The sequence below is a fragment of the Syngnathus floridae genome, chromosome 5 (assembly GCF_059516105.1).
Source record: "Syngnathus floridae isolate MCC-2025c chromosome 5, RoL_Sflo_1.0, whole genome shotgun sequence".
NCBI lineage: Eukaryota > Metazoa > Chordata > Actinopteri > Syngnathiformes > Syngnathidae > Syngnathus > Syngnathus floridae.
In genome coordinates this window covers 2,622,694-2,635,552 of record NC_142417.1, presented here as the reverse complement: position 1 = coordinate 2,635,552, position 12,859 = coordinate 2,622,694, and the positions used below count along the sequence as shown (strand labels likewise).

At 43.1% G+C, this 12,859-nt stretch overlaps 2 protein-coding genes across 2 annotated transcripts; both read left to right on the top strand.

Annotated features, from left to right (window-relative positions):
* The first annotated feature begins 181 nt into the window (after nt 1-181).
* On the top strand, nt 182-4,932 carry LOC148397404 (serotransferrin-like). Its single transcript, XM_088376346.1, has 18 exons — nt 182-337; nt 614-713; nt 1,020-1,171; nt 1,269-1,371; nt 1,524-1,715; nt 1,799-1,928; nt 2,144-2,199; nt 2,370-2,533; nt 2,604-2,757; nt 2,822-2,988; nt 3,103-3,199; nt 3,268-3,288; nt 3,439-3,603; nt 3,770-3,920; nt 4,089-4,156; nt 4,226-4,407; nt 4,477-4,669; nt 4,749-4,932. The coding sequence occupies exons 2-18, from the start codon at nt 623-625 to the stop codon at nt 4,790-4,792; spliced, it is 2,130 nt and encodes a 709-aa protein (XP_088232472.1). The 5' UTR covers nt 182-337; nt 614-622; the 3' UTR covers nt 4,793-4,932.
* Nucleotides 4,933-5,593: 661 nt separating this feature from the next.
* LOC148397403 (guanine nucleotide-binding protein G(q) subunit alpha) lies at nt 5,594-12,717 on the top strand. Its single transcript, XM_088377161.1, has 7 exons — nt 5,594-6,555; nt 8,788-8,972; nt 9,966-10,120; nt 10,224-10,352; nt 10,559-10,688; nt 10,769-10,922; nt 10,993-12,717. The coding sequence occupies exons 1-7, from the start codon at nt 6,420-6,422 to the stop codon at nt 11,181-11,183; spliced, it is 1,080 nt and encodes a 359-aa protein (XP_088233287.1). The 5' UTR covers nt 5,594-6,419; the 3' UTR covers nt 11,184-12,717.
* Nucleotides 12,718-12,859: the final 142 nt, after the last annotated feature.

Here is a 12,859-nt window from a genome sequence, read left to right as displayed (position 1 = left end):
ATATATATATATATATATATATATATATATATATATATATATATATATATATATATATATATATATATATATATATATATATATATATATATATATATATATGTGAAAATATGTTTTGTTTGGGGCTGTCGAAATACTTCAAATACTTCAAATGGATTTATACTAGCCACCGCTAGGAGCGCCCTTCCCTCCATGTCCGACCTACCTGTTGCAGTACCTGCGGTCAATTAGCACTCAGGTGGGCCAAGATATAAAGGCGGTGTGAGCAATTGGTAGTCCTCTCTTCTCTGCCCTACCATCCGTGGTACTCAGAGCAAGATAGAAAGTTGGCGGAGTGGTAAGTTTGCATTTATTGTTCAACGGTTTGCAGTTATTATTCAACGGTTTGCAGTTATTATACATCTTTGGTCTTGTGATGTTTTTGAGCAACTTTTTTTTTTTTTTTTTTGCACATTAACTGTGTTTGTCATCTTGGTGGTCAATATTAAAATGCATTAAATGAACAGCTATATTGATTTATTCTGTGGTGCATATAGAATACTGCAACTCTAAATCAACTATCCTTTCACTTAATATAGGCATTTCAGTGTTTAATATCATCCCTCCTGCCTAGGGTGCGGCTATGAAAGGACCAGCGCGCTATAGAGATTTTGAGATGTCTACCATGAAGCATCTCAAACTTCTGTGTCCTACATTGCTGCTTGGCTACTTGGGTAAACTGTTTTTTAAAAAAAAAAAGTAAACATTTTATTTGCCAGCCTTCATACATGCATTACTATCATCTTGTCTCATTGAATGCCATACTTGTACATGGACATTTCATTTGTATATCAAGGAAAGTCAATTCGGGCTTATCCGTCTTACTAGTAATGTTTTTTTTTTTTTTCTCGATTAGTGGAAAGAACTTGGAACTGTTGTGGTCCTAACACTTGGACCCAACATACGTCGTCTAAGTACTTGAGTCTTTACCCTTCATCCGGCTCAAGGTTTTTATTGCTGTGCTGTTGCTGTTCTTGCAGTGGCTGTTGTGCTGTCTGCCTCCACCGACCATGTGAGGTGGTGTGTGAAGTCGGACAAGGAGCACCAGAAGTGTTTGGCGCTTGCTACCAAGGCGCCAGTCTTTTCCTGTGTCAAAAAATCGGATTCTTTGGGCTGTATCAATGCCATTCACGTGAGTGTGGTGCCCCACCCAGTATTTTGTTAAAACAGCTACCACAAAGGATGTAGGTTGGACTTGAGATTTTTTTTTTTTAAATTGGTCTGTACAGGACGATTCAGCTGATGCAGTTACTCTGGATGGAGGAGACGTATACACCGCTGGCATGAAGAGCTTTAAACTTCATCCCATCATTGCTGAGGACTATGGTGCCAGTCAGTCAACTATACAACAGTCGCCATTTATTAATCACTGAGAATTTTAAGTCATTGTGTGGCATTGATCAGTTTTAATGCAATCACAAAATACTTTTGTTGCATCGTAAAATGTGTTTATTTTTCAAATACTCATGATGCAATTTGCTCAGCATCAGAAACGTGTTACTATGCCGTCGCCGTGGTCAAGAAGGGGTCTGAGTTTGGCATTCGAGACTTGCAAGGAAAGAGATCCTGCCACACTGGCTTGGGAAAATCTGCCGGCTGGAATATTCCGATTGGAACTCTTATCAAGTTGGGTGTGCTGCAATGGGGAGGCATTGAAGATGAATCCATTGAGGCTGGTAAGTGACTTTGCCTGGTGAATTTCAGACTAAAATTAAAACTACTTCCAATTTTTTTTTTCTTTTCGTTAAATCTGTCACAGCGGTTGGAACATTTTTCGCCGAAAGTTGTGTGCCAGGTGCTGAATTGGGTTCCCAACTGTGTAAAGGCTGCAAAGGAGATTGCTCGCGTTCTGACGATGAACCTTTTCATGGCTACAGCGGTGCGTTCCAGTAAGTACATTGCCACTTTTTAAAACCTCTTAAAAATTTATTTTTAACACATCAACAGGCAAGTTGTGGTCCCAGGAGTAATTCCCAGGTCAATCTGAGTGCGAGAAATTAAAACCATCAAAGTATTGAACCAGTGAGAATGGATTCTGAACAATATTTTGGCGCATGGTTGGGTGTTTTACCCAACCATGCATCTTTGTCATTAAATCTTCTAGGTGTCTGGTGCAAAATGCCGGAGATGTGGCATTTGTCAATCATCTTACTGTACCAGGTGAGTTTGACGCATTGAATTTTAAAGCGGAGAGCAAAAAGAGCACTCAATTCTGCCCCATCTCCAAATGGGTCAATTAGCTGGATGAGTGAGAAATTGGATTATCCCATGTTATTTGAAAGATGAATATGGTAAACTTTTTCAACGGTTCCAATCATTGCCCCACCCAGAGAGCACGAAGGCTGACTACGAGCTGCTGTGCATGAACAATTCTCGAGCACCCATCGACTCCTACAAAGAATGCCACCTGGCCAGGATACCTGCTCATGCTGTGGTGACTCGACAAGACCCAGTGCTGGCAGAGCGTATCTGGACTAGTCTCACCACAGTGCAGGTAGGATACACAAAGCAAATCCTATGAAAGAAATCTTCTTTTCCAAATTGCTCCCCCACCATTCAAACAGGACTTTGACCTGTTCTCCTCTGAGGTGTACACACCGGCCAAGAATCTGATGTTCCAAGACTCTACTGAAAAGCTAGTCAGGTTACCTGCCAATATCACCTCAGTTCTCTATCTGGGCGCTAGCTACTTAAGCGTTGTACGCTCACTGAACAAAGGTAACACATACAATCGTGAAACTCAAGCGTGACTACTTTAACAGTTAATTCCTCCCCTTTTCAGAGATAACCGCATCCGGCTCGAATGCTATCACGTGGTGTGCCGTGGGCCCGCGTGAGACTGCAAAATGCGACCACTGGAGTGCCAACAGCACGGTGGACGATAAAAACAAAATTCTGTGCAAGACTGCCTCTACAGTAGATGATTATGGTAAAATGGCAAATTTTTGTGCACTGTAGTTAAAGGGGGAAGAGAAGAAAAAAAAACATTAACACTAATTTTGCCTGGTAGGCTGTGTAATCAAAATGTTTGGAAAAAGATATGCAAATTTATTTTAACATTAGTGCAAAGAAGCAGATGCAATGGCAGTGGACGGAGGAGAGGTGTACATCGCAGGACAGTGCGGTCTGGTTCCAGCCATGGTGGAGCAGTACGATGAAGGTATACTTTAGGTTTAAAAAAAAAAGTATTTAAATCTAGCATAACATTTGTGCCATTTATTTCCACAGTAATGTGCAACCAGTCTGGAGGTAAATAAAATTTTCTGTTTGACACGTTTACAGTATGGTCACCAACTGTTGACAAACTAGCATTTGCACTTAAAACCAAAAAATGAATGAGTTTGAAATGTGTTGAATTTCAAACTAACAAATTGTGTGTGTGTGTGTGTGTGTGTATAGTCTCAGCCTCATCCTATTATGCGGTTGCTGTGGTCAAAAAGGGTTTTGGGGTGACTTGGGACAACCTGAAGGGGAAGAAGTCTTGCCACACAGGTTTTGGCAAAAGTGCCGGCTGGAACATTCCCATGGGTAAAATCTACAAACAGACGGGAGACTGTGACTTTAGTAAGTACGCTCCTAAAAAGTGGGAAACCAAGATCTTGTACTTTTTTTAACAGATATGCAGTTTAGTTGACACACCAGGAAAATTGCATTGCACATTCAGTTTCAAAGGCCTAGATAAACAGACTTGGCAATTACAATAATCCCCCCCCCCTCTTTTTTTCAACAGCAAAGTTCTTCACCAGCGGCTGCGCCCCTGGAGCTCCGGCCGACTCGCCATTCTGCTCTCTGTGTGCAGGCAGTGATGAATCTGTGGTTGACAAGTCAAAGTGCCAAGCCAGTTCAGAGGAGAAGTACTATGGCTACGCTGGGGCCTTTAGGTAAGCAGCTATGAATAAAAAAAAGGGGGGGTGGGAGGGGGGCTGAGTATTTTATTCACCTTTTTTTTTTTTTAGGCCTAATCAGACTTATTTTGCTGAATCAATAGCAGACCGATATTGACTATTTAAAAGTACTGGTTTTACTGGTTTTTTTTTTTTTCTGTGCAGATGTCTTGTTGAGGGTGCTGGTGATGTGGCCTTCATCAAACACACAACTGTTGCAGAAAACAGCGACGGTAACGATTGTCAACCTGCTTCACAATCGGTCACTGGTACTGTGCCAGTCAATTTTCTGTTCATTGCAGGAAAGGGTCCAGAGTGGGCTGCTGATGTCTTGAGCAGTGACTACGAGCTGATTTGTCCAACTAAGGGTCCAGTGCCAATTGCAGACTTTGAGGATTGCAACCTTGCCACTTCCCCAGCGCATGCTGTGGTGACCCGTCCTGAGACCCGCAACGATGTTGTCTCCGTTCTTCAAGAACAGCAGGTAGGAACGACTCAAATTGCCTTATAAATTGAGGATGGTATCTCTTTATTTTTATTTTCCCATATCTAGGCCCGGTTTGGCCGATATGTCAGAGATCCCAGTTTCAAAATGTTTGAGTCTAGTCCGGAGGAGAACCTCATTTTCAAAGATTCCACCCAGTGTCTCCAGGAGGTTCCAAGTGGGTGCAACTATAAGAGCTTCTTGGGACCAGATTACATGGATGCAATGACCACACTAAGGGAGTGCAGTGATTCTACGTCAGGTTCGGATCAACCTTTTGTCTAAGCTTGACCAGAAAATACAATATTACTTGTATATATCTTCTTCCCCCCCCCCCACAGAGTTGGAGAAACTGTGCACTTCCAGCATCTGCCAGACAAATTAAATGGCTCAAAATGCTGAGGCCATGTTTTCTTCTCTGTTCCCAACAACTGCTTAGAAATCATCCTTGGACGAATGACTTAAGTCATTTTGCATTGTTTTTCTAACGTGCCTCAAATAAAAGCCTTTCCAATGACTTTCAAACTTGTGCTGAATCATTGCAAGAAAGTATAATTTGAAGTTTTTACACCATTGTTCTGCTCCCTTGGGTAACAAGCAAAGATTAGAGGGCTAGTATGGTTCTGATCTTTTACACCTTAAATTCAACTGCAGTGTAGTTAAATATAAACTCAATGCAGTCTAATTTAAAAAAATATATAGTTTGCTGGTTCAAATCCTGACAGTTGATCCCCTTGTGCAAGCAATATGTAGACAACAGCACTTGTACAGACATCTTTTGTGAATGGCAGAAGTCTCACTTGAGTTTGAGGCAAATGAATAAGTTGTACTAGCGTGCAGGAAATAATACAATTAAGGAAAAAGTGATGGGCTGAAAAACTAGTACGATAGGCAATAGTGTGCCAGTACATCATGGAGCTTAATGTGGATGTCAAGGATATCAAATTGTACTAGTCCAATGGCTCTCCACACATTCATGACTCTCTTCATACAAAAACATATTTTTGACCTGTTCCTTATGAAGTGTAAAGTGAGTGCACGATGGAGGCCACCGAGTCGGACTCCATTCACATTTATGGAGCAGCGCTTCTGAGGAAGGAGGGGGGGGGGAACAGCCCAAATCAAACCCATGAGTGGCGCTTGTTGCCCGCCCCCGGCCTCTCCGCCCCTCCCTGGCTGGATGTGGAGGCCGACGTCACGGAACCACACAGCCGAGGAGGAGTGGACCATAGACGGCCTATGTCATAAAAATCACACGGAGACAACCGTAGGGGGAAAGAAGTAAAAGGCGATCAGACTTTGCACGCCGTCATTTTTCACCCCTCCCTTGTCGGAGCCATGGAGGCCGCTAGACTTTGCGACGAGCTTTCACCGACGTTCGGTGTCGTTGTGGGGCGTGTGTGAGAGCTAGGGCACCGTGTGGTCGTACCCCCCCCCCCCCCCCCCCTCTCTTTTTTTTGCCGAGCAGATTGGAAGTGAAAGTCCGCCATATTTTTACTTTACCACGCCCGGGGAGTAAAGCCACTGGGAAATAGAGGAAGGGAAAGAGGCACGGCGGTGGGTATGTCCGTGTACCGGGAGACCCAGGTGCCCGCGTAGTTGAAGATTTTTTTTATTTTTTGGGGGGGACAGGAGTGGCGAGCGTGGGGAGAAGACATTGGCGGCGCGTGTGGCGACGCTTAACGAGATCCCGCTCAGGATGTGTCGTAAACGGATCTGTTGACTACCCGGAGACGGCAAAGCAGATTACACCAATTAAGATAGCAGCGAGTGGACTTTATTGTGAGAAAGACGAGTCCGAGGTGGTGGCGGAGGTGGGGGAAGAAGGAAAACCACGGGGTTCCGTCCATTTCTCAAATATCCCAGTTTTCTCCTCCGGCAGCTCCGTCATATGCAGGCCGCTGCATGAGCGCCTTTCCCGGCCTGCTCGCCGCCCGCGCTCTGCCCTCTTCGGGACCAAATCAGTGAGACTGCTTGATCGTCGCGATTCAAAACGAGACAGGTGATAAAGCATGACCCTGGAATCCATCATGGCGTGTTGCCTCAGCGAGGAGGCGAAAGAAGCCAGGCGGATCAACGACGAGATCGAGAGGCAGCTCCGCCGGGACAAGAGAGACGCGCGGCGGGAGCTCAAACTGTTGCTGCTCGGTAAGCCGAAGGGAGTCTGGAGTCCAGTTTCAACCCACATTTTATCCATTACTTACTTTATGGGGTTTTATCAATGGGTGCTCCCACTTGGGTCAAATTGCGTGGGTGATTCAAGGAGTCCACTGCACGGATTGACAGCCCCATGAAAATCCGATTAAGCATTCATTCGATATGCATCTGAAGGTCCATGCGGTCTAGTATGCTTTCTTTTCTCATCACAAGTAAAACTTACTGTGCTTAAATCTGAATAGTATCTTATTTCCACTACTGAATGACATTTCCACAACTAATAAGACACATTTGACCAAACTATTAGAACCTGTTTCTCTTGCGGCAAAACAATCTGCGCAATTTATTCTAGTCAGGTGATAGCTGTTAAATGGTAGCATTTTCTTGTTACTGCTAATACGAGTAGCAGTACAGTCGTCAACAAGTGTATAGTTATGCTGCACTAGTAACACACAGTATGCTGACAAAGATTGTACTAGTACGTGGAACTGAGGCACCTTAACAATCATATCTAGTATCGACCAGAAGGGTGCATGAAAGTTGACAACTAGTTGTTTCTCGTTTTATTGCCAGTGCTGCACAGCAGTTTGCTAGAAATGTTTGACTGATTACTAGCATGCGCTACTGTAATGAGCATTACTAGTAAGTCAGTTCTATTGTGAGCTTTACTCGTGAGAACAAAGAGTACACAGTCCGTGTAGACCAAGATATCGAATAACGGCTTTACATAGGCTAAAAGTCTGGAATCAAACAGGGAGCCAAAGTGCAACATGCCGACTTGCAATACTTGATTGTTACATGCTATGCTTCATTTGAATAACTGGAAGTGGTTTGAGTGAGGGGGGCGGAGGGGGGGGGGGCACACCTACTGTCAACCTGTATGACTGGACTTCGAGGTGTTGTGCGTCTGGGACAAAGTCTGCTCCTTTGGAAGGACACTCCGTGTAATGATTAGACTACTGTATGTCACAAGTGGTAGTGTCAAGATGTTTATCATTACGATGCATTTCCAACCCGTTTAACACCGGGGAGAAACTCGTACTGCGGCTGTAGCACTTTTTATAAACCTTCAAACAACACGTAAACCCATTACGACGCAATGATTTTACCATTCCATACATTCACTCTTAAATGCAACTGCGTGCTCTCGCCAATCCCCACAAAAGAAGTCATTAAATCACAATCCGGTGATTGCTTCATTGGATTATCAAGCGAAAAGCCCATTAGATATGATGACCACGCTTGTGGGAAGAAAGTGCCAGCCAGCTCTGTCCTCCCGATCCAGTTGCCTGCCCTTCACGTTTCCTTGTGGGGCAGAAACCAAAATTGTAAAACAATCGATGATTACATTTTGGTACTATTTTAATGATGGTTTTCCCCTCACTGTTCCACTTGTGTATTAAAACTGGACTATTCTTAGGATAGCTGCTGAAAGGCAGGAAATATTGCGCAACACCAGTTGGTTGGGCTCCTCATCTACTGGTCCTTGGCATTGAGGTGAATGTGATGGTTAGTGACAGACAAACATGTAAAGCAGGTGGAGACAAGTACGGCCAACTTACTGTTTCAATTTTAAAAGACACCCCACGATGTGTTTTTAAAAGGCCTTCCACTCTGTAGTCGCAAAGGCTAATCTGGCCAAAATAGAGTAAAGATCATGTTCTATAATGACGGAATGCGTCCCGCTCTCTTGGCCGTTGGTATGTTACCGAAAAACAAAACACACTCGCGTTCTCTCGCTCGTCTCTGCCAAAACTACAGAAGAACTGACGGCGGGGTCGAGTCAATCTGCTGTGTTGGCTTGCCAACGTTCTCAATGAACTGGAGAGAAACTTCACACCCAAATACTTTCTGTTGGCGCTTGGGAGACGAGCAGCCAGATAGTTATTACCTTGATTCCCGCCAGAACTTAACAGCCTCATACTCAACCAGCGTGAACCAGTTCGACTCTGTATTTTTGTGTGGGATCATGTTTTAGCTTCTTTAACACCGTTTTAGCTCTCAACTGTTCTTTTCCTATCCTGACTTTTCCAGTTTTGCTCCTTTTGGAAGCACTATCGGATCTGTGTATAAACGTAAAGTAAATAATAGCATGTCTGTCGATTGTCAAGTCACATATGCCAAGGAAGACAATTTTCTAGAAAATACCCTGAAATTTAGCGCCTGCTATTTGCTCTCTATTGTTACTTGTTAGTCTTTTTAATCAATTCTTTTCAACTCCAGGCACAGGCGAGAGCGGTAAGAGCACATTCATCAAGCAGATGAGGATCATCCACGGCGCTGGCTATTCTGATGAGGACAAGCGAGGCTTCACCAAGCTGGTGTACCAGAACATCTTCACCGCCATGCAGTCCATGATCAGGGCCATGGAGACGCTCAAGATCCCTTACAAATATGAGCACAATAAGGTAAAGCTACAAATTAAAATGCAGGAGAAGCTGAGGAGGAATGTTTATGTATTTTTAGCGTGTCGGCTATCTCACTCAGAGCAGCCATCCCTTCATTACTTCCTGTCCTGTCCTGTTTTTTTTTTTTTTTTTTTTTTTTTTTTTGACACTTCCTGTGTTCTCGCCTTGGTACATGTCACACCGTCTGTAGATGAACTGGAGCTATTGGTCCATTGGCCTCATGTACTGACCGGGGTAACATGTCCAAATGACACAAAAATAATTGCATTGAAATAATTCACCGATTGAAACATTTCCATTTGCGCCCCTGCACTTGGCAGGAAGTGGAGACAAAGAGTCCCGCATTTGTGCCCACCCTCAATGACCGGAAGCTTTTATGAGGATTGGGAGTGCTGATCAATTATTTAGCAAAGCTGTTGCACGAGCGTCCGCTCCGCTCAGGCCCCGCCTTGTTGGCTGAGCTGCCACTTCTTCTTTTACAAATGTTTACTTTATACATGCTAATGTGCACACAGGTAATCAACTGGCCAGATGCTGGTTAACGTGTACTATTGATTATTGTGATTTTAAAAGCAGCGCTTGCCCTAACATCATTTTGCTCCTTCGCTGGCTTCTCGCAATGCAGGATAAAATCTTAACAGTCGCTCTTTGTCACCGATTTGAAAGTGGACGGGCCACCACGCTGGATTATTTGTGAAGGCCTTCCTAATGAAATGTCTTCTAATAGTGTAGTCGGTCGCAAGGTAGTAACCTCGTTTTGAATTCCAAGTGATTATGCCCATTAGTCCTAATTGCGCACAAATGAGGTGTCACATTTATCAGGAAAATCACATTACAAAAGCAGCAACTGGGCCGGCCCAAACTTTGCCCTTAATTGGCTGGATGGGATTTGGGATTTCGGATATTTGGTCCATGTCAAGCCTCGGGGTGTGAAGACTCGATATAGAGTGGTTCATAATTAGCATAAGACTGATGGTGTGAATGCCCCTCCAGGCGAACGCCAACGTGGTGAGAGAGGTTGACGTGGAGAAGGTCATCATGTTTGCCAACCCCTACGTAGACGCTATCAAGAGCTTGTGGAACGACCCGGGCATCCAGGAGTGCTACGACAGGAGGAGGGAATACCAGTTGTCAGACTCTACCAAATAGTGAGTGACGATTGGTCGATCTGATTTAAGTTCAAAACAAATCTCGAGACTCACTCCCACGACATGACTTGAACTTGCTCTGCTTTTCCGTTTCTCCCTACAGTTACCTGAACGCGTTGGACAGGATCGCCGAAAGCTCCTACCTGCCTACTCAGCAGGACGTGCTGAGGGTTCGCGTCCCCACCACGGGCATCATTGAGTACCCCTTTGACCTGCAGAGCGTCATATTCAGGTACCACTGGTACCTGGTCTTACTGTCTGCCTCACTGACCCAATTTTGGACGTTTCCAAGTCACCAGTCATTGCTTGGTCTTTTTTTTTTTTTTTTTTGTTAGCCAAAATATGAGGTCCAATCAAGCTTGCTAGCTGTTTGCGGCCCCAATCGTTATATAACTAAATTGGCCTTGTCTAACAAGAGAAATGGCCGCCGACCGACAGGATGGTGGACGTGGGCGGTCAGCGGTCGGAGAGAAGGAAGTGGATCCACTGTTTTGAGAACGTCACGTCCATCATGTTCCTGGTGGCGCTGAGCGAATACGACCAAGTTCTGGTGGAGTCCGACAACGAGGTAACCGCCCTTTCCGCAAAGTGGACGCGGCGGCCGCTGTTTTGCGGCCTTTGACCTCATGCCCCATGTGTTTGTTTCAGAACCGTATGGAGGAGAGCAAAGCGCTGTTCAGGACAATCATCACGTACCCGTGGTTCCAAAACTCCTCCGTCATCTTGTTCCTCAACAAGAAGGACCTGCTGGAGGAAAAGATCTTGTACTCTCATCTGGTGGATTACTTCCCAGAGTACGACGGTGAGTAACATCTCGAATGCAAATGCAGACCGGGGAACCTCCAAACACCTTTGATTTTTGCTGCCTCCAGGTCCCCAGAGAGACCCCCAGGCCGGCCGCGAGTTTATCTTAAAGATGTTCGTGGACCTGAACCCCGACAGCGACAAGATCATCTACTCGCATTTCACCTGCGCCACCGACACGGAGAACATCCGCTTTGTGTTTGCCGCCGTCAAAGACACCATCCTGCAGCTCAACTTGAAGGAATACAACTTGGTGTAAGGCGTAAGGACTGGCCTGGAGATGCATCCCACTCGCAAATCCAAATCAAATGCTTGCTTGCATCTAATACTAATTTATTTGCCGCGTGGAGGCAAGCAAATGTATTGAAACGTTATGTTGCTATTTGATTAAGAATTTATAGGAAAAAGGAGAAAAGGGTTGCATTCCTTTAAAAAAAAAAAGTCACTTTTGACTAACTCAATAATAATAATAAAAAAAGGCAAAAACTGTGATTTTAAAAGTATTTGATTTGATATGGGTGTGAATCCCGATCAAGTTGGTACCGTCGTCCTGTTCTGACTCGAAATGCAGACTGAACTACATCTGCCCGTCTCGACACCTCAACATACCGAGATTATTCTGTAAATTTTTTCATTTTTTCGGCTTAATGAAAAAAAAAATTTTTTTCAGCACTAATAATTTCAAGGTGGATAATAATCAACTGTTAGTGGGAGCTAGTAGTGTGTGGAAAAAAAATAGTTTTCAAATAGATGCTGAGTTGTCCTACTTGTCAATGAGGTGACTCGTAAAGGCCCTTAAGATAGGCTGAAAAATGGAAGTGCAGATGTGGTTTTGCATGCATTTTTGGGTTGTTTCCCTGCAGCCATCTGAGGTGTTCCCAATACGCGTAGGAGTTCTGTGACAAGAGATGAAAAATGGATCTTTCAACTGTGCCACAATAACACATTTTTGTGTGAGCGTGCGTTCGTACGTGTGTGTTTTTTTATCCAATGTCAAAAGCAACCAAGTACACGCACACATGGGCCGATTGTGGAGGTCAATGTGAGTTTGGCCACACACACACAGGCGAACACACACACACACGGCATATTTAGGATTGTCCAATCACACCCCAGTTGCTATAAACGTTTGTACCAAAGTTTTTGATTGGCCATAACCCGAGGTTTGGAGTATTTTTTTTTTGGTTTGTTCCCAGGAACACAAGCCTGTAATTTACATGTATTGAGGCATAGTGCAATTATGAATGCTATAATCATTGTACATGTACATACATCTGTCTCTCTCTATAGCTATCTATCTATATATATATATCTAAATATATATATATATATATATATATATATATATATACACATAAATGTATATATTTATGTATATATATATATATATTAAAAAATATATATATGTGTATATATATATATGTGTGTATATATACACATATACACATATATATGTATATATATATATATATATATATATATATATATATATATATATATATATATACATATACATATATAAGCATCTTTGTAGGCTTTGTAATCATGACTTTTTGTTTATTTTGGCAGATTGAATGTGCGGTATTGGAAAAATATGTATCTATGTAATTGTATTGTATGTCTAATGGCTAATTCTTTTTTTGATTTTTTTTCTGAAAGAGAATGTGTTATTTACATGTTATTTGTTTCCTTTTATAAGAGGAGAATGTACATTTTGTGTTTTTTGGGCTGTTTTATTTCTCAGCAAAGAAACATTGTTCAACTTCAGAAGTACATAAAGAGGAATATGATGATGTTGCCGTGTCCAGTGCGTTGTGTGGAAATATTTCTTTCGTGCTGCATTTACTGTCTATAAGAAAAAATTAGATAGATAGATGATCGATTAGATAAATTGATTAGATAGATTGATTAGATAGATAGATGCATGCAGTGTGA

What these genes read in the sequence shown, in the direction of transcription:
- LOC148397403 (XM_088377161.1), top strand. Translation starts at nt 6,420, where the DNA reads ATGACCCTGGAATCCATCATGGCGTGTTGCCTCAGCGAGGAGGCGAAA. An exon ending in ACAAATATGAGCACAATAAG is followed by an intron (nt 8,973 to 9,965) that starts GTAAAGCTACAA and finishes ATGCCCCTCCAG; the next exon opens with GCGAACGCCAACGTGGTGAG. An exon ending in CTGCAGAGCGTCATATTCAG is followed by an intron (nt 10,353 to 10,558) that starts GTACCACTGGTA and finishes GCCGACCGACAG; the next exon opens with GATGGTGGACGTGGGCGGTC.
- LOC148397404 (XM_088376346.1), top strand. Translation starts at nt 623, where the DNA reads ATGAAAGGACCAGCGCGCTATAGAGATTTTGAGATGTCTACCATGAAG. An exon ending in TGCTGAGGACTATGGTGCCA is followed by an intron (nt 1,372 to 1,523) that starts GTCAGTCAACTA and finishes CAATTTGCTCAG; the next exon opens with CATCAGAAACGTGTTACTAT. An exon ending in GGCTACAGCGGTGCGTTCCA is followed by an intron (nt 1,929 to 2,143) that starts GTAAGTACATTG and finishes TAAATCTTCTAG; the next exon opens with GTGTCTGGTGCAAAATGCCG.